This window comes from Lycorma delicatula, chromosome 1, assembly GCF_047948215.1.
Source record: "Lycorma delicatula isolate Av1 chromosome 1, ASM4794821v1, whole genome shotgun sequence".
NCBI classification, from domain to species: domain Eukaryota; kingdom Metazoa; phylum Arthropoda; class Insecta; order Hemiptera; family Fulgoridae; genus Lycorma; species Lycorma delicatula.
In genome coordinates, this window is record NC_134455.1 from 102,902,963 (window position 1) to 102,926,596 (window position 23,634).

General features: G+C 35.2%; 2 protein-coding genes across 10 annotated transcripts in view; one reads left to right on the top strand and one right to left on the bottom strand.

Moving 5' to 3' along the window:
- The window catches only part of Oga (O-GlcNAcase), a 102,682-nt gene extending 87,128 nt beyond the window's left edge, over positions 1 to 15,554 (bottom strand). For all 7 annotated transcript variants that reach the window (XR_012755436.1, XM_075358545.1, XM_075358536.1 and 4 more), the window contains exon 1: positions 15,260 to 15,554. Coding sequence is in view for 6 of the 7 variants with exons in the window: in XM_075358545.1 (XP_075214660.1) it covers positions 15,260 to 15,332 (73 nt within the window). In the remaining variant the exon portion in view is untranslated. The remainder of the gene's footprint in view (positions 1 to 15,259) is intronic.
- Positions 15,555 to 15,940: 386 nt separating this feature from the next.
- LOC142320603 (lipid droplet-regulating VLDL assembly factor AUP1-like) overlaps positions 15,941 to 23,634 on the top strand; it is a 63,815-nt gene continuing 56,121 nt past the window's right edge. For all 3 annotated transcript variants that reach the window (XM_075358585.1, XM_075358602.1, XM_075358594.1), the window contains exon 1: positions 15,941 to 16,099. In XM_075358585.1, the coding sequence (XP_075214700.1) occupies positions 16,059 to 16,099 (41 nt within the window). In that variant the 5' untranslated portion in view covers positions 15,941 to 16,058. The remainder of the gene's footprint in view (positions 16,100 to 23,634) is intronic.

Here is a 23,634-nt window from a genome sequence, read left to right on the forward strand (position 1 = left end):
ATTTGGATAGAAGAAAAGGAAAAATTATGAAAAGTTTTTTTTTTATTTGCTGGGTATTGTTCACGGTGAACTCATTCCTGATGGTCAGACAGATGGCGGTAGTGAAAAAGGAAATGATACCTTTTATTGTTTACAGGATGCAGTAAGAAGAAAGAATCCTGAAAAAATGGGTGACAAAAAAATTAGATTTATTGCATAACAATGCAATCACATACTGATCAATTGACATCAAAAGGTACTAAGGATGACAAAATTAAAAACTACAGAACATTCACCATAGTTAATAGTGAATGTTATTATTTGGTGATTTTACATGTACATTACATCTTGTTGTACACCAGCATTCTGCTGACCACTTTACAACTTAATACATCAGAGCAATTATAGACACTGCTACACAAGCAAAAATACCATATGGCTGGTATTTGATAGTGTTGAGTTCTTACATGTGGTAATAGGTGAGGTAAGGGGTCGTTTCTGTTTTTCCCCCCACACTGGCTTTTTTTACTTATGTATTATTAATTGCTAATATTCATGAGGGAGGTCCAATATGAGCAAGCTTATAATTATAAATATAATCTAACCAAATTTAACCTATGCTCACTAACCTTGATTAGCAAGCATAGGTTAAGATTGGTTTTAATAAGCATGCTTATAATTAGAAATGTAATCTAACCAAACATAACCTATGCTTGCTTCACTCGTTAACCTTGACTACCGAGCGTAAGTTAAGTTTGGTTTTTTTTAAGAATAAGTACATGTTTAAACATGAGCAATTACTAATAAATAACATAAAAAAACCAGTGTGGGGGAAAAACAGAAAAGACACAAGGTAAATAACCCTTGTAACATGGTTCTGAGATAGAATGTAAGATAGTGGTTTAAGGTGATGTAAATAGGTGCAAGTCTATCATAGGTTTTGTCAATTGAAAAGAAAATTACAGTATTGTTAATTATTTTTTGTAGCTGTAAATCTGATTAAAAAATCAAATGCTGTAATCTGAAATACCATAATTTTTAGAGCAGCTTTGGTAAAAGAAGAATGAAATATTACATATTAAAAGTAATACATAAATCTCCATGATTGTTTTTGAGACCAAGTGTTTTATGTAAAGGGGTCAATCCATTTGAAGTGTCTAAAAAAAACATAGCTGGTTGCTTGACAAATTAAAAAAAAAATGAAATTTACCCTACACTCGGTAAGTTTCCTATATGTCTCAGGACCTTAAACTATTTTTTTTTTTTTTTAATTTTTATTTAAGCAGTTTACCTGTAGTAGCCATTTTCGTTATGTTGCAAACACCTATTTTTGTGATAGTAAGTGTTTACGGAAAAATCGTAATTAAAAACCTTTTGGTCCCAGAAGGATGAAACAAAAAGAAATTTAATCATATTTTCTCAAGGTAAAAAATTGGTCCAGTGGTTTACTTGCCTATCTCTCTTCATTCTATGAAAAAATTACCAATAAAGTTGAACATGAAAAACAGGGAAATTTCACTTTTGGTAATTTTTTTCAAGAAGCAGGGATGGCATACACAGTTGGAATTATTTTTTTTTATATGTAGGCATATGTTAGGAGTTTTACCACAAACAATATTAATGGTGATATACTTACACCTAAATTTTTATGAATTTTTGAAAACTAATTTTTCTTTTTATATTCAAATTTTGGCCTGGATACTCAAATTTGCACAACTTGTAGATGCTTATGGCAAATAAAATAGTTTCTTGTGTATTATACTAATAAAAAACTTATAACCTCTCACAAATCATGAAAAACCTGTTCACCAAATAAGTGCTCCAAGAGGGTTTTTCTTCTTTTCTTTGCACTTTGCATTTTTTATACGTTTTTTATATTTAGCCCCAACATTGTTGAAGTTTTCAATACTTTTAAAATTGTTTTTTTTAAAAATGATTAATGATAACTTAACCAGTAACAGTAATCTAATACAATTTTGATTAAAAAAACATACCCAAACTAAGATTTCAATGAGTAACCTACATCTTTTTTCAGGAATTCATGTTTATTTTTGTAAACACTATCGAAGAAAAAATAAATTGTAGGAAAATTTTATTTATTCTTCAATGAATTAGCCTATTTTTGTAGTAATGAAAGTTTATTACTTAGTGTGGTTAACCAACAGCTGTGATATCTCTTCTGATAATTCTCTTGAAATTGTGTGAGTACGACCCATATCACTGTAGTTAGTTCAAGTGATGTCATCTTTCTGAGGACTTTGCAGATCGGTACCACACTTTGCCTTGTTGAGACTTTTGAAATGATGTACGTGGCGCAGCTGAGTGGAAGAAATGAACTTGCACATTGTCATTTTTGAGTCTAATATCTACCAGTTCTCCTGTCCACCACTGATTGTCATACATACAAGCAATAGTCTTTTTCCTTAAGTGAAAGTGGTAAAATACTTGACACAGGGTGGTTTTTGTAGTTCTTGGAGTCTCAAGTAAGTAACATCTTGCAATGCTGAAATGAATACATTTCATCAATGTTTAGTACCTGACTGTTTAATGGTCTCTGCCACCTCTTGTTTTGTTGTTCCTCCCACACCATCACAGGCGTTTTTCCCATGAGATGAACCAAAGAGGTGCCATTTTGCTTCAAGGTTGAAGTCTTTTTTGTAGCTGCACAAATTAGTAAAATTTTTTTAAATTTTTATACTGACTTTAAGAACCATCAGTAAAACAGATGAGTTTTTAATGTTCTGATGAACTTCCTCAATATGGTCTATTAAAATTTTTTGAAAGCATTAAAATGTTGCTGTATCGTGCTTCAAGTGATCACTTAAAATGCAGACACTTTTGTGTTCTAATAATCATTTTCCTTGAAATAGAACACAAAAGGGTGAACTGTGGCTTGCTGTTGACCCAAAGGGAGCTTTATATCTCATCTTGAACAAGAAATGAAAAGTTTTCTGCAAAGTCTGCCAATACTAAACATTCTTCTTCACCTAATTCTGATTTTTTCTTCTTGGAGAAGAAACTTAAGAGTTTGACACAAAATGGTGAGTTTTCAGCTTTTCCACTAATGATTAAAATAACTCATCTTTGGTCAGAACAGTAATCATCTTTGCCCTATCAGTTGCTACCCACAGTTTGTACATTATTGTATCTGGCAACAGATCATACTCTTCAGAAAAGTTGAGCATGTCAAACACTGCATGTTTACCTGGACATTTGTTGCACACATTCATCATACAGATGTAGTTATCCTTGTCACAAACAAAGATGTTATCTACTAAGTCCTTATAACCAACATTAAGTTTGGGACCATCAATCATGAGTTTGATGTACTGGTGGTGGGGGCAGACACAAACTGTACGAGTCCCGGATGCACCAACCCAGATACTCCATTTTGGACAAAATTCGCAGAACTCTGATCTTCCAATTTTTTCCTCAGGGATTTTCACTTATAAAGGAGACCACAATTTCCTAACTACTTATCACTAGATTACTTCATTTGGGGCCATATAAAATGATAGTATACCAAAAAAACACTAAACAAGTTGCTCATGAAATATGAAATGATCCGAGATGATATGGAAAACCACTGGAAATATTTTATGTTGGACAAGTGCTTTGTACTTTGTGAAGGAGGGAATTTTGAACAATTACTGTACCTGAGGTTTGTTATTCTGCTACCATTTATCATGTATTTTTTTTATTTTTTGATTTTGCTATATTAAGAATAATGTTTATTAGGTACAGAAAGAATAATAAGATTTTCTGGCTATTTTTCATTTATTTTGCTTCAATAATAAACCAATTTTTAAAAGTTACCATTTACTTCTTATTGGTTATGTTTAGATTAATTTTTTCAGAATTAAATTCTCTATATGTTTTTTACTAAATATCTTGCGTATATTATCATTTAACAAAGCTATTGTACTAAAAACCTAAACAAAACTTGATTTTTGACAGCAAATTTTGTGTTTTATGTTGAATATATTTAAAAACTACTGAAGTTACAGTTCTGGGATCTGTTTTAATCTATTCCTCAGCTCAAATCACATAAATAACAAATCTGACTTCTTAATTTGAAGCCAAAAATTACAATAGGGCTTCTTTTTGTTAAAGCTGAAATCTGGACAAAATCTTTCATTAGCCATTAACTTGAAAACAAAACATTTCCAGAACTATGCTTATATGTACCTTTTTAATTATTTTCACCAGTAGAACATGTCCTGAAAGTTTCTCAATTTTTTTCGAGGGAAACCTTGTACATAAATTTAAATATTTTAATATTTCACAACCCACCAACCACAACCCCAATGTAATGAAACCTAGTTGAAAACTAAGTTTCAATACAGCTAAACCAACTATTTATCTGCATTGATAGCAACAAGTATGAACTTGTATGAAGTGCACAAACATGAGCAATTTACAGGTTTCAACTTGATATGTATATGCTCCTTGTAATTTGGTTTGCTTGCATAATATTCACTCTGAGGGCATCATGTTCAAACATGCATATGATACGTTTGAACACACTGTGCTCTCTGCAGTATAAAAGAGGCAGAAGACTATAACATTTAGTTTCGAATACAAGGCGTCGTCTAGTGCCTTTAAGTTTCTAGAAGTGTAATTTCATGGAAAATAACAACTTAAGTTTCGGTTTTTTAGTGTGGGTCAAACAGTATAACTATTTTTTTTTTTTTTTTAATTAGATTCTAATGCAAAATGGAATAATTTTTGAAAAGACGAAGTGAGGCATCCTACATCCAGTGAATCGATTAGTAAAAAGACAGGATTGTACAATGTCAGTTATTTAAATTGTGGTTTTACCTCATTGGTTAGAAGGTCACAGTGCATTGTTTGTCTTCAAATCCTCTCTCATGAAAGCATAAAGACCACAAAATTAATTCAATACTTGGAAACTAACATCTGGATCATGAGAGCAAACCCTTTGAATTTTTCGAAAGAAAATTATATACTTTGGGAAATCAACAAAAGCTTCTATTTGTAAATCAAGCCACACCGATAAAAGTACACTTGAAGCATCTTATCTTGTAACATTAAGAGTAGCTATGATGTCCAAACCCTGCACAACTGCAGAAAAACTCATACTGTCTGCTGCTAATGATATGTTCAGTGTTTTAATAGGCGAGAGGATGAAGTTGATCACCTGCTAGTGGTGCTCCCTGCGTAATCTAAACAATCAGCACAAGGTTCACCTTTTAACATGCTGACTACATGAAGATGGGTTCAAAGAACCTTCCTCAAACCAGCTCTTTTAAGAGCTTTGACATTAGCCTTCGTATTCTTTATTGGAAAGTAGGGGGCTTTAGAAGCACTAAATTTTTTGAATTTAAATAAAACATCTATCATTTATATGTGGATTTATTCTTTATCGTCAAAACAGGAGCTGCCACAGAAACTGAGTTTTATCAGACAAACGGTTATGCCATTACAACTATGAAAAGATCCCAACAAATCACCTCTGTTATATTCTTTAGAGTCAAAAAAATGTAACAACGAAGCTCTAAGTACTACATGAAATGGAAGATGATGAAAAGCTCAAAGCTGTTAAGGTTGAGGTGTGGAAAAATGGATAACAGTTTAGTGTGATTGGCCTGTACAACCCTCCCGGTAACATCCCCTTTTTCAAAGTGGTTGAAACATCAATCCCGGCTACCAGTATTCTCGTCTGAGATTTCAACAGTCCTTTACCTAGATGGGGCTATCCAAGACTCACCGGGCATGGGGGGACTCTGGAGGAAATTATTGATAGTAACCAATTACTGATTTTGGAAATACCCCCAACTTTCTTGTCATTTTTGGGTCAAACGTCAAGGCTGAATCTGGTTGCCACCCTCATATATCTGATAAAAGAAAAAGTTGAACTTCTTGATGACACCAGCAGATGTGGCCATAGAGCCATTCTCATCACTTCAGTTACAGACAAGATACCTTACAACAACTGCCCTGCTCCATGCTGGAATTTCAAGAAGGCTGATTGGGATAAGATCCAAACATACGCAGATGCAGTTCTTTCTGAGGCACTGAAATCTGACTTCCCCTGAAAAGACTATTGACACAATTAATAAAGCCTTACTGGACTGTGCACAACAATGCATACCCCCTGAACAGGTGAAAAATTTCAAACTGTTCTGGAACTCCACGTTATCCAACCTGAAGAAAAGATGAGACAACAGCTGCCGCACAGCCGAAATAACCAAAGCAGCCGAGGACCTAAGGTCACTTAGGAAACACAAAGCTGAGCTTCACGCTGAAATCAAAAAAGCCAAGCGCTCTGCTTTCAGGGATTTTACTGCTACATTGGATTTCAGGAATGGTAGCCAAGCTCACAAATACATCTCTCGGCTTAACAATGACAACCCTACAATGCCGCAGCAACGGCATTGTGGCAATCAATTTTTTCCAAACCAATAGATATAGACAATACCTTATGCAAACACTATGCAAATGTGAGTCATGTCCATGGCGGATAAAGCCATCGCCAGGAGACTGACTAAACATTCATTGACCTCGTGCTTGGACAAGAGAACTGAGGAGCTGTCTGGTGCTCCCTTTTCTATTACTGAGCTGGAAAGTGCTCTCTTGCAGACAAAAAAAAAAAAATCGGCAGGGATTGATGGTATTTTCCCAGAGCTTTTAATTCACATTTATGATACCACTAAGAAAAGAAAACAGTTCTAGCTGCAATAAATTTGACTTGGGAAAGGCACGTGTCACAACAATGGAGAAAGGCCGAAATCGTTCCTATACTGAAATGGGTAAAGTCATTCCTGTCCCAAAGACAGATCCAGGTATGGCATTCCAACTACATCGATATTTCGCATTCAATGGCAAGGACTAGCCCAGGGAGCCGTCTTGAGCTGTTTGCTATTTAATATCATGATAAATGATATCCTGGATGCAGTAAGAAGCGTGCCTGGCGTCCAGGCACTCCTTTATGCAGACGACCTACTTTTCTTGGGAATTATTGGATCCATCTCTTCACTCGAGGTCTGTTTAAACGAGGCTCTGATAAAACTAGAACAATGGGCGAGGTAAAATGTGATGACAGTGAATACATCAAAAACCACCTTTCAGCTTTTCTCTCTGGCAACAAAAATACCACAGATCCACCTCCAGTACAATGGAATAGCACTGAAGGAAAGCAATGCATCCAAATATTTAAGGATTCAACTAGACAGACATTTAATGTGGAGTACTGTATGGAAAAGGTGGTAAAAAGATCCTCCCTATTAAGAAGACTAGCAGTCACAGAATGGGTGCAAATCAGGATGTTCTCAAGAGTGCCTACAAGTCGTACGTAAGACCTGTGCTAGTATGTGAGAGCAAAGTGATGGTCACAGCCAGTACTAGCACACTAAACAAGCTCGACCTTGTTCAAAATTCAGCCTTAAGAGTAATTACAAGCACTGCTAAGTCCACCCCTATTGTAGCCATGGAGGTCAGACTCAGATTGAGCCCCTACAATTATATCGAGAAAGGGTAGCATTGAGATTCTGGGAGAATTTAGGCGAGTCTATTAGCATCAATAGACTAACCACCAGCAAGCTGTTTCTAGGATGACGACAGATGGCTCCACTTGCTGCATATGAGAAACTTATAAGGAAATACGATAATTCACAGGTGGGCACTGCACCCCTGTACACATGCCAGGACTTCTTCAACCACTTACCTAAGTTTGCTATGAACTCAAGAACCATTTGATGCCTAAACACACCTCCATACAACATGAATTAAAGCAGCTAGCCCCACAAACCATCCACAAGGAATTTCCAGAGGATGAGTGGATCATGTCTATACTGACGAATGTCCATTTCAAGCAGTGGAGAAACAGGAGCTGGGTACTACTGCCATCTTTTCCACGGACATATAGCCGTAGGTGGATTTCAATTAACCACACATCTCAGGAATGGTTGAACTGAGACTGTACAGGACTACACTTCATTTACGCTCATACATATAATCCACTGAAGTATTACCTGAAAGGTAATTACAGGAGGCTAAACAGGAAAAAGAAAGAAAGGGATAGTCGATGCAGCAACAGTAAATAGATGGAACGAACAGCGCCTCTCCGAGATGGCTGCTAGTAGATGGAAGACTTTGGTCACTGAAGGTCCTATCAACACCAACCTACTGTGTGCGATCAGTGTAGCTGCCTTCCAACTAAAAACTGGCCACGACTATCTTGCTTGTCACCTTCATCGCATCCATGTGCTGACATCTCCTAAGTGTCTGCTGTGTGGTTGCAAGACAATAGATGCTGATCACATAAGAGATTGTCTGACCAAGGGCAACACCCAGCTGCATGAGAGTTAGGAGTTCACACAAGCCTGTCTTTACTGGTCAGCATGTCGCCAAATGGCTCAAAAGCCATGGGTGGGCGTTGTCTAGTAAGTAAATGTGTTGATAGATGTGGAAGAAACAAAAATTGAAAAAATTCCACTTTCTAAAAACACAGTATTAAAGCCAATCATTGACATGGCTGCTGATGTTTGTGATCAGATAATTCAGCAAGCGAGTTCAGGTGAAATTTTTAGTATTCAATTTGATAATTTGATGAATCAACAGAAGTGGCAAACATTTATCAGCTCTTATGTTTTGTGAGATATGAATGTGACAGTGACAAATCAATATCAAAGAAAATATGTTGTTTTGCAAATCAATGCCTGGTCATGTATCAGGATGTGTTTTTGAAGTTTTTTATGAAGCTACTAAAAACTATAACATAGATTGGATAGAACGTATTGCAGTATGTGATGATGCTTTGCATCATCACAAAACATCACAAGAACAGTGACAACAGGAAAATGGATGATAACAGGAAAGAATAGTTTCTGAAAAAATTAAAGGATTGTTTTATACCACTGATAGTTTTAATGGATGTATTGCTACCTTCCTTCAGAGAAAAGTTCTTGCCACAAAAAATATGGTGGAAAATCTCAAACAAATTCTTTGTAAAGATGTAAAAATAATTTTATTAATGATCCACCAATACAGAATATGCTGTTTGTTAACTGTGCTTTGAAATGGGCAAAAAGAAAAAAATTCTTCTTTTCCTTACAGAAGTTAGAAGATTATTGTGGAGGAAAGTGTTAAACCCGGTTATTGGGATTCCCGAGATGAATTAATATTTTTCCAGGATAAATAAATGCCATTCTCAACTTTTTTAAAGAATAAATAGTATATGTTGCTGTTGGCTTACTTAGCTGATGTATTTTCACGTTTAAACAAATTGAATGTGAATTTACAAGGATGTGATAGAAACATTTTATTAATGACAGATAAAGTAGCTTGATACCTGGATTATTTGCCTTCAAAACAAAACTTTTGATGTTTCCACTTACTTATGTTTATATTGAGAAAAATTTGGATGAAGAAGACACTATTAAATATTCACCACAGTTTTGATAGCAAGAAGATGCATTTGCGTGAGCTAAAGATTCAGTTGGTGAGGTATTTCCCGGAAGATAAAAATGATCGCTCGAAGAGACGGGTACTGAATCCATTTAATGAAAACACTTTTGCAGCTGCTAAGTTACCAGTTAAGATTCACGACCAGCTCATCGAAATGTCTGCTGATAAAACATTACAACAACAATTCACATCTGAAGATTTAGATACATTTAGGCTTGCTTGTTGAAGTGAATATGGAAATTTAGTCACAGAAGCATTGAAAAGCTTAATTTGTTTTGCCATATCTTGCCTCTGTGAAAAGGGGTATTCATCTATGGTTGCTCTCACAACTTAATATAGGAATTGTCTTTTATCACTTGCAAACAATTTGCTTTAGTGTGTTTCTAACGTAGATCCACACACAGAGAAATTTTTAAATGAAAAATAAATGCAACCATCTCATTCATTTATTTTCTTTACATGTGTACTTAAAAATCTACGTCAAATGTTTATGATAAAACTTTTCTTGTAAAATGGTTATTATTTTTTATGGGTAAAGTTATAGGCTTATTTTGTGAACCCAGAACCTTTCACACCAGGACCACCAAGTTAAGAAATGCTGATTTACAGTATCCGTTAATCTGAATTGTTTTAATATGTAAACTGATTTGTCAACAATATATTTTAAACATTAATTTATCTATTTTTACAAAACTTCAGAAATGCATTACTTTGTAATTTTAGTTTGATTTTTAAAAATGTCAAGACAATAAAGAATTTTAAAAACACATAATAGAATGAATTACATTAACTAGTTTTGCCTAAAGTTATGTTTGCTGATATTGTACAAAGTTTAGACTCATTTAACAGCGTTAATGTTACACAATAATTTGCCAAATAACTGAAATCAATCTATACAAATTTCAATGAAGCATAATTACAAACTAATAAACACATTATTATATACCTTCAGATGTGAAATGAGAAAAATTTGGATGAAGACACTATTATTCACTACAGTTTGAATAGATTGAAGCTGCATTTCTGTGAGCTAAAAACTCAGTTGGCAATTAGTGAGTTAAAAATAATTTCCTGGGAGATAAAAATGATTTTTATCTGGGGTACTGAAGTGAATTTTGTTCAGTCATCTCGTTTTTCATATTCTACAAATTTCCATGTTCATAAAGTTTCTTTGTAAGCTTCTGTGATAATTTCACCACAGATTAAAATTTTTAATATGATAATTTTGTGTTTTCTACAAAATTATAATTAAATACATTACTAACAATCATTTTGTTTTTTATTTTTATTTTTAAATATACAACTTAAGTAGCAAATGTTACATTAATAAACAATATAATTTAAATTTTCTCCATTTTGTTACTTCTGTAACCTTGAAGATTATTTTACTTCAATGTGCATATGCAGTATACATAGTGACATGGCTAAGTTTTTCTTTCAGAATTACTGGGGAAAAACAAAATAAGTCACCTATAAAAAAAAAACTTATACAAGATACTAGACAAGATCACTTATACAAGATATTAGTTTTTTCTCAGGAACCACTGTAATGTATTACCTTCAGAGGTTAAATGAGGATGATTGTAAATGAATAAATATGAATGTAAATGAAGTGTAGTTTTGTACAGTCTCACGTTGACCATTCCTGAGATGTGTGGTTAATTGAAACCCAAATACCAAAGAACACCGGTATCCACAATATAGTATTCAAATTTGTATGAAAGTAAAAGTAACTGCTTTTGCTTGGATTTGAACCTTATAACTCTTGACTTCGAAATCAGTAGATTTGCTATGACGAGTTCACCACTAGAACAACATAGTGGACTACTTATAACGGCACTAGTCAGTTAATGTCCCACCTAACACGATATCAACAAAACCTAAGACTCCCTAATTTCATCTAATTAAATATTAAATGCCAGTATACTAACATGAAGCAAAACCAAACAACCTGAAAGCAAGGAAATACAAGTTTTAAGGTAATAATCCAAAATCATATTATCTCAGTAATACGAAAGACACAAAATAAAATTGAAAACTTTTATTTTTAATGAAATAATAATTACACTGGTAGAAAAAAAAATTTTGTTTAACATTTCTCTAAGTGTGATACCATTTATTGAATTGATTTTTTTCATATATTACAGATATGTAAATATAATTTTTGTATCACCTTTAGTTTTAAATAAATTACACTTCAAAAAAAATTCAAGGAAAATATAGTTAAAATCTGAAAAATGTTTAATTTTGCATGGCCAAACCTGTGTTAGAATGATTTCACTGATGCTTATCTTTCATAAATAGAAATAGCCTCAGCCCAAAGCCCTTTATAGCGACTATCCATCACCATTGTTCATCAATGTTCATTACCATGTTCATCACTTATGTCTCAGAGGTTGTCCGGGAAAAAATCCAGGTGTGAGTGACGGAAATGTATTTTCAAACACATATTACATTCCATAGCTCTGAATGAAGTAAGAAGTTGATTAACAATAATGTGGTAATTGTTGGATTTTTGTTTGCCAAAAAAATTTTTGCACACGTCTTTAAATGAAGCCCAAGCTGCACTTTATACATTACTTAACATCGAGTTAAATAAGTCATTTTAACCAACTCGCTTATTTGAGGACAACAAATATTCCATCTTTAATTTTTCCTTCACTTACATTCGTAAATTTCTGCCTGATGTACAAAAATCCAGAACTATCCTTCTTCATTGCTTTTACAAAATTTATCATTAGTCGTAGCTTGATATGGAGGGGGTAAAAATATTTTTTTGGGTTCACCTAAAGGCTCATAAATAATATTTTTGCCTTTGCAGTTAAGTTGTCTTGTTTCTTCCAATCTTGGTAACAAATGTTTATCCCTAGCTCAGCTGTCTCATTCGCAAAGAAAACACATGTACTTAGTATAGCCTAACAAAATAGCTGTAACTTTCAAATCACCACATGTTTCAGCTATGTTTTTTATAATTTATTTTTCCAAGAACGTCTTTCATCACATCATATGTCTCTTTCAAATTAATAGCATAAGCGATTGCTATCTAAGAAAATTTGTTACCATTGTGTAGTAGAACAAATTTTAAACTATACTTGGACAAATCTATGAAAAAGCGCCAGTCCTGAGGTTTATGAATTTGTCCTAAGTGCAACATAAGCTCATAAATATTTGTGCAATAAACCAAATTATTTTCATTAATAAAGTACTGAGAAAGTTTTTTTTGTTGGCTTCAAAAGCCAAAATTTTTGTATTTTTTTGAAGTAAATTCCAACCTTGTAGTCTTGATCCTAACAGTTCAGCCTGAATTTTTGATAAATTTAAATCCTTAACCAAGTCATTTAATTCACTTTGTGATATAACATGTAGCTGACTGGAAGATAATTCAAAATCAAAATCATTGTGGTCTTCTTCACTATTGTCTGATTCTTCATCGCTGCTTTTGAAACATACATTCACAGGTGGCTCAGGAACTGGAATAATTTCACTGCGAGGTACAGGCCTGATTGCTGATTGCTAAGAAGAATATTTTACAGTATGTTTAGATTTTTTAGAAATTCCAGATACACTTGTTTAACAGAACAATCAGTTACATGATCCTTTGGTTCATGCCAAACCATAGGTACACCAAATGGCAAAGCCTTCCGTGTACCTTTCAGCCATCCTCTTAAATATACAGAACAATTAGTGCATACTATATGAGGAGCCCATGTCTTATCCTGATCGACAATTTTACACTGAAAGTATAAATGATATGCTCTTTTAATTAAAGGTGCAATGTTTTTTCTATTTGTTTGACAGAAAACTCACCACATACAAACAAAAGGCATCTACATCATTTACACAATTTTGAGGCATTATGACAACGCACTGTTAACAAACTTAAGACAACAATAAGACTGAACAAAATTAATTCATTCCTAAATCCAGTGATTAATACAAACAACACAGCTGTGGTTTCAGGAACATGTTTTGACCTCTACAGATATGATTAATCTTATCCATGAAGGCTCACTCTTCAGTATTAGATATGATGTCATAATATGCGACTATGATATGAAGTAATTCTTTGTCTAGTATTGTTTATTTATAGCTTCTAATCATGTTAACAAAGTTAAACAATAAAAAACGAGCTAACAAAATGCAATATAGAAGCTTAAAATGCTAACTATACATTGAAAAATGGAAAAAAAATCCTGTAATTAAAATTAAAAATTTTTCAAAAATGGTGGGTGATAGAAAGATTCTGAGTTCATATTCGTTTTCAGGATCAAAAGACACATTAAAATCATGTATCACATGTTAGGAAACAAAAATTATGTTTATCAGTGTTATCTATAACCTTAACAATAAAAATAAGATTAGCGAGTGAAGTGAGCATTACATTCTGTTACGTGGGACACTAACCAACAAATATCCTTTTAATATATTACTTTTGGAAGAAAATTAAATGCTCTGAATTATTGTCTTAATATTATCTATTCAGTTTACTTCCTTTTCTTGCTCTTAAAATGCTTTGTAGCTTTAGTGAATTAAGCGCACAATTTTCAACTTTATAAATTAATTATGCAAGTTTAATAGTGGATGTTTTCAATCAACTAAACATATATGAATCTGGTACTAATGGTACTTGTAATTAAGTACAATTGTTAAGTCAAGTAAGAAAATTCTACCAAATCCTTCAACTGCCTGAGCAGCTGTTGCCATTATCCCCCCCCCCCCAAAAAAAAGGATAACTAAGTTACAGCAGATTTAGCATCTCACCCCTTCTTATTATTTATTTTTTCCATACATGAACCTGAAACATGGTTTTGTTCATAATAACATAAATGACAGAATATATCACATACCTAACTTGCAACAATTTAACTTTTATTTGAATTCAATGACCGCATATTTAGGGCTATGGCAAATTTCAAATTGGCCATAATTGACCACAATTAAAAATTAAATGCTTATAAGAGTAACTACATAATTATGAGAATACATTATTATTTAATTTTATAATACAGTTTGAAAAATATAAACAAGTAATTGAATAAATATATATAAGTATAATGTAATAATTATGTTGTTTATTAGTAATTAACAAATGCCACATGTTTTACAGCCTGCACTGTAAAGTCAAGTTAAAATTCACAACAAAATTCAATGAACCAAACCATATGCTAATCCAATTCATATAAGCTGCAAGAAATTACACAAGTTCTCAGTTACTGGATAATAATTCACAATTGATAAGTACCAGTTGGTAATAATTTCTAATTCACATTATAGAAAAAGAGTATGTAAGATACTACTGTCAATTTTCAAAGAAACTCCAAAAAGTTTTCCAATTATACAGTATTGGACAACAGTCAACAATAACAAAACATGTAGTGTCAAAACTCTAAAATGCCTCCATAAGATAAATAATATAAGTGAAATCTCTTATTTAAATGTAAACAATAACAGGCTTACAAATTTGTGAAAATGTGCACAGCTTACAAGAGATTCAGACACTGAAGGTCAACTTAATATTTGGGTTAATTTTCAAAATGTGCCAAAAATTAAAATAAGATTAAAGGTACATATAAAGTTCATTAAATCTTTACAACATTCATGGTGACAAAAATTTCTTATTACACCAGAAAGAATGCATAACTCATATTACATGCCATAGATAATTTACTCTTCTATGCCAAGATTATTAATAAAAGTTTCATTTAATAAAAATTATAGGTAGATGAAACAATACTTTGGTAATATTGAAAGAATATCATCTATTAAAATACATTTCTAATATGTAAGCATCATCTAGGCTGTATAAAAAATAAGTTAAAAATAATATTATCAAATAAGTAAATAAAAATACCTTCAACAACCCCGCAAATAAAGTTCCCATTTTTTGTGTTCAAATTTTCAACTGTGGCAATTGGGTCGGCCATTTCCAGATTACATAAAGTTCTCCACCCACAAACTCTGAATGTACTTGAACAAAAGTGGATAAATAAAAACTTAACTGAAAATATTACAACATTTATATAATACCATAATTGTGAAAAAACTTTATTAACACCATTCACTAACGAAGAGTAAATTTTTCGACGAATTATGATAATGCAATGGAATACAAATTGGCAAAAAATACGCTACTGTCAACCACTTGAATGACCAATGAACACAAGATAACAAAGTCCCGTAAATAACACCGTATAATACTGTTTTATTTATCCGCCGAGCACAAATAAAATAAAAACTCATTGAGAAAAATATTGAAAAATTAAGAAAAGTAACAATACAGATATTAACCGATTTTGACAAAACCAATAAAAGGAGGCTATTCCACAAAGTGTAAGTACTTAGGGTTTATTAAATAGCATCGAAGGTAAATACTTGTAGATTAAGATAATAAGAAGTGAGAATTTACGTAATATTTCAACCTGTCTTCAAATTTTAGATTTAGAAAAGTGTCGTAAAATAAATTTTATTTTATCTATCGTATCCTCAGAATTACGTAACTCTAAGTTGGTAATCCTGTGTACATTTACTTATTTTCTGATGAGCGAGGTGATATGTACCATATATGTGAAATTGAATAGGGGTTTGTTAATGTGAATTTATTGTGTTGTAAACTAGTGTAAAATTTGACGTTTCATTTACTTTAACATAAAATGGCCGAACCAGATATAAAAGATTTGTGTGATAAAAACAGGTGAGCAGTTATTGTTTTCTTTCATTTGTAGAGATAAGTGATGGAATACCAATGTTTGTGTTACTTTTGTAGGTTGTGTTGCCTATTTCAAACATTTTTTGTTCTCAATCACGTGATTTAATTTATAACTTTTTACTTTATTAAAAAGCTTTTACATTCTGTTTTCTTATAACTAATGGAAATAATGCATTTTTCTATTACAGTAATTGTTTAATACCGAATTTATTGTTTGATGATGTTATAAGTAGTTTCTTTTATTTGCCCTTCAGTTTATTTTTTATAATATTGATGATTTATGAAATGTTTACTTCTAATTGAAGGCTATAATATACTTGTTAATGGTTTAATTGCAGAAGGTACTTTCTGAATGAGTTTCATGTTAATAGTTAATTTTCATTTTATAGAGTGAAGAGGTTAAAATAAAACAAAAAATAATAACTGCTCCTTAACGTAATATTGAATTTTGAATCAGTGTCATTCTATTTCTTTATGACTTCTAATAAAAGCATTTTTTTAAATAGTTTGAAGCTACCTTCTTTGGTATATGCAAGTGATGTATTGACCACATTGAGGAAAAATTATAAAAAAGGGCTAGGTTTTCTGTTAATACATATTAAAATAATACATACATATTTTAAAGTAATGACTAGTATTATTTGTTGTGCAGATTAAGTATGTATGATTAGTAGGTTTCCCAGATAGAGGTAAACATATGTTGTTGATGTTCCTCAACTACTATATTCTGGAATCTTTATTGCTCTAGGAAAATCCTTTTCCATTGTTGTCCTATAGTAAGCTTTACAGTTACATTTTCTATTCATTCTTTCTTTCCACAGCCTATTTTAGAAAAAACTCACATGAAACTAATTTTTTTTAAAAATTTAATTGATGTGGAAAAACCATTTGGTCTGATTATAAACAATTTTTTTTATAATTCTTAGTATCAGGTTTTTTTTTAAGTAGAAAACTTCAAAACTTGCATTATATTTAAGTAAGAAACCCCATAAAAATAATTTAATATATATATATTTTAATTTAGAAATTATCTGTTTATGCATATTTTGTGCATACATCAGTAGATTCTCAATATCCTCTATATGATATTTGCAAGTTAGTTCTCCCTCTATGAATCATGAGACCTTGCTGTTGGTGAGGGAGCTTAAGTACTCATTGATACAGAGTAGCTGGACCGAAGGTGCAACCATATCGGAGAGGTATCTGTTGAGAGCCAGACTAAGGAATGATTTCTGAAAGAGGGCAGCAGTAGCAGTAGAAACAGGGTAGCTTTCAGTAGTTATTAAGGGCATAGGTCAGGACGACTTAAATGGCCATATCAGCATCACTCAGTCCTCTGAGTACTGCACAGCTGAAAGCAATGGAAAACTACAACTGCTTTTCTTCCAAGAAAATGTAGCTCTCTGCATTTTCATATAGCAATGATGGGAGGCGCCTTTCTAGGTAAAATATTTCGGAGGTAAACTAGTCTCCTGTTTTGATCTCTGGGTGGGGACTACTAAGGAAGGGGTCACAAGAAAATTAAAAAATAACATTTTACAAGTTGGAGCGTGGAATGTTAGAAGTCTAAAAAGGTTGGTAGGTTAAAAAATTTAAAGAGGGAAATGGATAGGATAAATGTAGATGTAGTGGGAATTAGCGAGGTTCGGTGGGATGTAAAGCAAATTGTTATGGATGTAGGTTGAAGGGGGTATACCAAAATGAAACGACTAGCACTAGATAGGGAATCTTGAAGAGCTGCATCAAACCAGTCAAATAACTGAAGACAAAAAAAGCAAGTTAGTTATGATTTTTTTTTTTTTAATCTCCGAGACCACCGTTAGATACAACTGAGGATGAGATGAATAACAATTTTTTGTTTAGTGTATGAAAATGCCCTGTCTGACTGGCATTCAAACCCTAGACCTCTGAATGAAAGGCCGAGATGCTACCACTCATGCCATGGAGGCTGGTGGTTAGTTATGATTGGTTCACAGTGCCCCAACTTCCATATAACAGTAATGAGTGTTTTAGTCCAGATAAAGATTGTAACGGTGAGTGAGCAGGGTGATACCGCTGGGTGTTCTTTTGCAATTAGCCAGAGAATTTACACATTCGATCTGTCTTAATGAAGTATATTACTGAATTGTATGTCCTATTTATGGCCATTCATCGCATCATATTTGGCTTCTACCATATTCTACAGTGCTGTGATTCATTGATTGCTTTTCAACGATTCTATGACATTCACAACAATACATATGCAAGTTACTACTAGGTTTCTAGCTGCATAAGAATTCGAAATAATGAATGAGTTGATTTAGCTGCTAAGAAACCTTGTACTAAGCTGGCCTTCATAAAGCATATTATCCATTCTGATTGCACATGGTTTTTAATATGTTCCTGAAGCTCAATTGTCACACTGAGTTGTTAGATGTTGTAGTATTTAAGTTACATTACATGAAAGATAGTGTTGCCATAGAAGTCATCAGCAAGAGACAGTTTTGAAAAAGAGGTCTGTGTTTATGGCAGGCCAGGATAATCATGGTTCCGTAGATCATCATTAGATTCTTCATATCACTGGTGGTGCTCAAGCATGCATTTGGGTAACTGCTTTATAATGGTTCATTAAATTATGTGTACATGGTTTTGCATCTAAATTCAGACTAAATTCATTTTTAATTTAAATGTTGCTGAAATTATCAAGCTTTTGTAAATTCCTGAAAACTGTGGTTTTTGCATCAATTTTAATATTTATGTAAATAATAAATAAACATATATATATATATATATATATATATATATATATTCTTATGTTAACATTGATGGGAACTTCTACCTTTGTAACAAGTAACTTATGTAAATGTGTGGGCAGACATAGTATCCACTTGTGGTTTTTTCTATTTGCTTTACAATGCCAAATTAATGTTTCTGTTTGTTGTATATTGTACCTAAAAACTTTATTTGTTTTTCACTAGATTTATTCCATTAATCTTTTTATAAAAATTTGCATTGTTGTTCTGGTTCATTTGTAGTATAGGATATTAGTGATCATGGCTTTTGGGTGATAATAATCCATCTTCCTTAAGATGTAGTCTGTAAGTCTGTCTCTTCTTTAAGCTACATTTTTTTGAATGCTTCTTTCTTCATCAATTTGCCACAACACCTTTTCATGTCACTTAATCCACTCAATTGATTTTTAACATTCTATAACATCACATTTCAAAAGCTTCTAATATTTTCTTCTCAGGTACTCTGATTATCCAAGTTTCACTTCCATATAAAGCTACGTTCCAAACTTATACTTACAAAAATCTTTTCCTGAGATTTAAATTAATTTCTGATGTAAGAAAATTATATTTTTGACTGAAATATTGTTTCACCTATGCTATTTGGTATTTTATATCACTCCTGCTTCGTCCATCTTTAGTAATTCTATTTCCCAAATAACAAAACTCTTTTACCTCCATAGTCTATTCTTATCCTTTTTTTTGCATTCAGTGGTACATCTACTTTATTTCTGTTACATTTCATTACTTTTGTTTATTTTCATGTGGTAGTTCTTGCAAAGGACTTATTCCATACCATTCATTGTTTTTTCTAAATCTTTTTTACTCTTGGCTAGAATTACTATTTCATCAGGAAATCACAGTATCTTTGTCTTTTCAACTTGCACTGTTACTCCAGATGTAAATTGTTGTTTAACATCATTAACTGCTAGTTCCATGTAAAGATTAAAAAGTAACGGGGATTGAGAACATCCTTGTCAGACTCGCTTTATTTTATTACTGCTGTTTTCTTATGCTCATCAATTATTAGTGTTGCAATTTGGTTCCTGTAAATGTTAGAAATTGTTCTTCTATCCCTATACTTGAACCCTAAACTTTTTAAAATGCGTTTAAAATGTTTATCAAATGTATTTCTAAGTCTATAAATGCCATGTATGTTGGTTTTTCTTACTTTAATTTTACTTTTCTTACTTTAGTCCTGTGACCATATATGCAGCACTTGAAACGTCTGCGAACATCCACGTACGTTTTTACTCAGCAGGACCCTAAATTGATAAACAGTCTACCTGCCAACGTAAATTTTTGAAAGAGACCAGAACCCACTTCTAAGACTCCGTGATATTTCTGGGTATCACGCCTACTCGTTTTAAAGACCAACCTGCAGTCTCGCCGGAAGGCGCCTTCATCCAAATCAGTGTTCTGTTCCCTAATGAGGGACAAGACATCCTCGTCGGTAAGGCTACAGACTATAATGTGGGGTCTACGCGTTCTCTTCTGGTCTATTTTTACATTCAACCGCTTAACCGCAGTGGAATCTGTAGTGGCCTGAATAGTCTCTGTATCCTCCGCTACCAGAACTAATCCCTTGGTCTTCTTGATTTTTCTGATTCTAAGACCTTTCCGGTCACCCCGACAGGCAACCTGGAGGCCTTTCTTCAGGTGACTGCTGTACATGTCGACCCCTCCACTCTACTGACAAACGTAACCTTAGGTTTATTGGACTGGTTGGTTTCACGTCTTCCCCTAACCACCTCAGCATACCTATGCGACTGAATTGGGGCCGGGGCCGGTTTCTAAACTGCAGTTACTTCCTTAGGCTTTGAGGCGAGATTTTCAAAACCCTCCTCGAGAGCTGTGAAGGCCGCTCGGAAGAATTTTAGACGACGCAATAATCTCCCCTTGGTAGCTGCATTGGCACTCTTGGGGTTCGCTGGATAGGAAAACAAGCTATCTAGTTCCGCCAGAACATTATGGGCCAATGGGGCAGAGCTGCCAGGCTTGCCCCCGGCTTGTGGAAACTTCAACGAGTGGATTCATACCCTCCTGGGTGGTCGCCCCTATATCCACTTTCAAACCATCATTATCAGAACCAGTATTTGAGGATTTCGAAGGAAAAAGCTCCGGCTAGGCTTCCTACCCATCTCTAAAATCGGTCATGGTCGGAGATTCCCTGACAAACAGAATACGAACAAAATGCTCACTGTTTTCCTTCTATCCAGGAGCCCGAAACCCTCAGGGCCGTGCACGGCCAAAATCCTATCTTGGATATGGCCATCGAGGACGTCCTTAGGGAAACCAAGGTGGTTCGGCAGCTGGGAAAGAAGGAAGCCCTAAAGAGTCACTGGGATTTTTATAGATCTCGCTTAAGATCCGGCAGGTCTTGGTCGCCGGTGGACGTCTGTTTTTCGTGTGGACCTCATGTAGGGTTGTCGACCATATAGAAATCGTCCGATGCTTCAAGTGTCAGGGCTTTGGTCACACCTCTCTACGCTCAGAGCGCAGTCAGGGATGTGTGGTCGCTGTGCTCTTCTGGGGCACAGGGCAGCCAATTGCCCTGCCAAGTGCGCCGCCTGTACCATGGTGAAAGGCAGCGATACTGGACACCGGATTGGGGGTAAGCAGTGTAGGGCTATGAGATTGCTCGGGCGAGAGCTGTAAAGAATACAGCTTATGGCGACTCCTGAATTGGGGATGCCTTTGAGGAAGGACTCTTATCATGTCGAACGCTTGCGCTTGGGGCAGTTAAACCTGCATCATTTCCGGGCGGCCACCAGTAAAACAACGAGGCTCCTTGAGGAGTACAACTTGGAACGTCCTCGTGGTCCAGGAGCCGTACGCGGTCGGGGATAGGGTGAGATCGGGTTCCGCGGGGTGGATATTATTCTCGTAGGGGACGGCCGCTCTCGTCGTTCGTGGTTGGCTCAGATTCGTTGGGTGTGTTCTGGATGTTTCATTGGTCTGATGAGCAATTCACCGTCGTGCTAATCATGAGGAGTACGCTCGATATCAAACTGGTGTCGGGATACTTCCAGCTGGGATGGAAAATTTATTACTTGCTAGCGAAGTTGAGCAGGATTCTGGACGGTCTCCCGGGCGTCAGAGTGCTGGTTGCACTGGACGCTAACGCCAAGTCTCCCACCTGGGGTTCACCACTTACTGACCTCAGAGGCGCTGTTCTTGAACAGTTTGTTGAAGCCAGGAACCTCTACTTGATTAACGATTTGATGACGGGCGACTTGCTACGAAGTGCAAGTAGTTGGACTGTCTGGCCCGAGGCCAATGTGAGCGATCATAGGCTTATGACCTATGATATGTTTACGGAGGCGGTCTAAGAGCTTCAGATTCGGGTCGCTATAAGCTAAGAGGCCTGGATCAGAATAGGCGTCTGCGCAGCTGCCTTGCAGAGTTTGGAATGGCGCATGGAGCACAGGGAGAAGGTGGAATTGATTGCTGAACAATTCGGCCGAGCCATCAAGTAGGTAGGGTCCCACGGTGGCCTCGGTCAATAGACGGACCCTTAGGCAGTGGCCAGTTCGCTGTTTGGAGACTGCCTGGAGTCGTCATGACCGCTGCTTCCGGGGAGCCGCTTGTGGTCCTCTGACCTTAGCATGCTGCGCGCAAGAGTTAGGTCCGCTAGGAGAAGATACCAGCGTGGCCCCATAACGGGGATGATGAGGTGCAGCTTAGAGTCTGTAAATCTAACGGCGCTCCCGTAATGAGTATGTTCATGTCATCAAGGAAGCCAGACTTAAGTTATGGCAAAACTCCATGCGCGAGTTGCAGCGCAACCCCAGGTAGCTCGCAAAATCATGTTACCGACCAAAGCCATTGCACGTGCTGTTTTGGGGTCGTGACCACATTTTAACATCTGTAGTGACTTACCAGGCGTTCCTGGTTACTCTATTTCCAGATGCTTCCCTTTCGTACGGGCTGTGGATCCCGTTGATATAGACGGAGTGGTTTTTCAAATGACACTGAAAAAGACACTGAGAATTGACCAACTTGACCCGGATATAATATTCCATCTGCCAAGCAGATGGAATATTATATCCATCTGCCTTAAGAGAGCTGCTTGGCAGGCTGTTCTCGGGGTGCTCAAGCTGGGGCTGCTTCCCGGTTTGTTGGAAAGTTGAGGGTGCTCTTAAAACAAGGCAAGGATCCTAATGAGGTCGGCCATCAGCCGACCTCAGCTAGCTGATGGGTAGCCTAGTGATCTACCCATCAGCCTCTTGCCGGTAATCGGCAAGTTGCTTGAAAGGCTGGTTGTGGAACGGCTCTGGGAAAGCATTGAGTTAAACTCTTTTCTAAATCGAGGCTAGTATGGCTTCACGAAAAGGGTTGGCACCGAGGATTGCATCTTAAATGCTCTTGCCGAGGTGGAAAGCGCCGACTGTAAATATTTTGTGGCAGTTTTTATAGACATAGAGGCAGCATTTCCTTCCTTGTATTGGAGTTCTGTTCTTTATGAATTGGAACGCTACAGTGTTTCTGTAGCCCTGCAGGCCGTGGTACGTGACTATTTGTCTAACCGTACGGCTCTATTTAATGTGACTGGTAAGTTACACGGATGAACTTGCTTTGGCAGTGGGGGTTGGCACAGTTTGCGAGGCTACCGTTAAGATATGCGATGCTTATCAAGCCATCAAACTGTGGATGGCGGATTTGGACCTCACACTTGCCCCTGATAAAACATATATGTAGGCAATTTCTTTCGCAAAGAGACGTCCGAGGCTGAGACTCACCTTAGAGGGA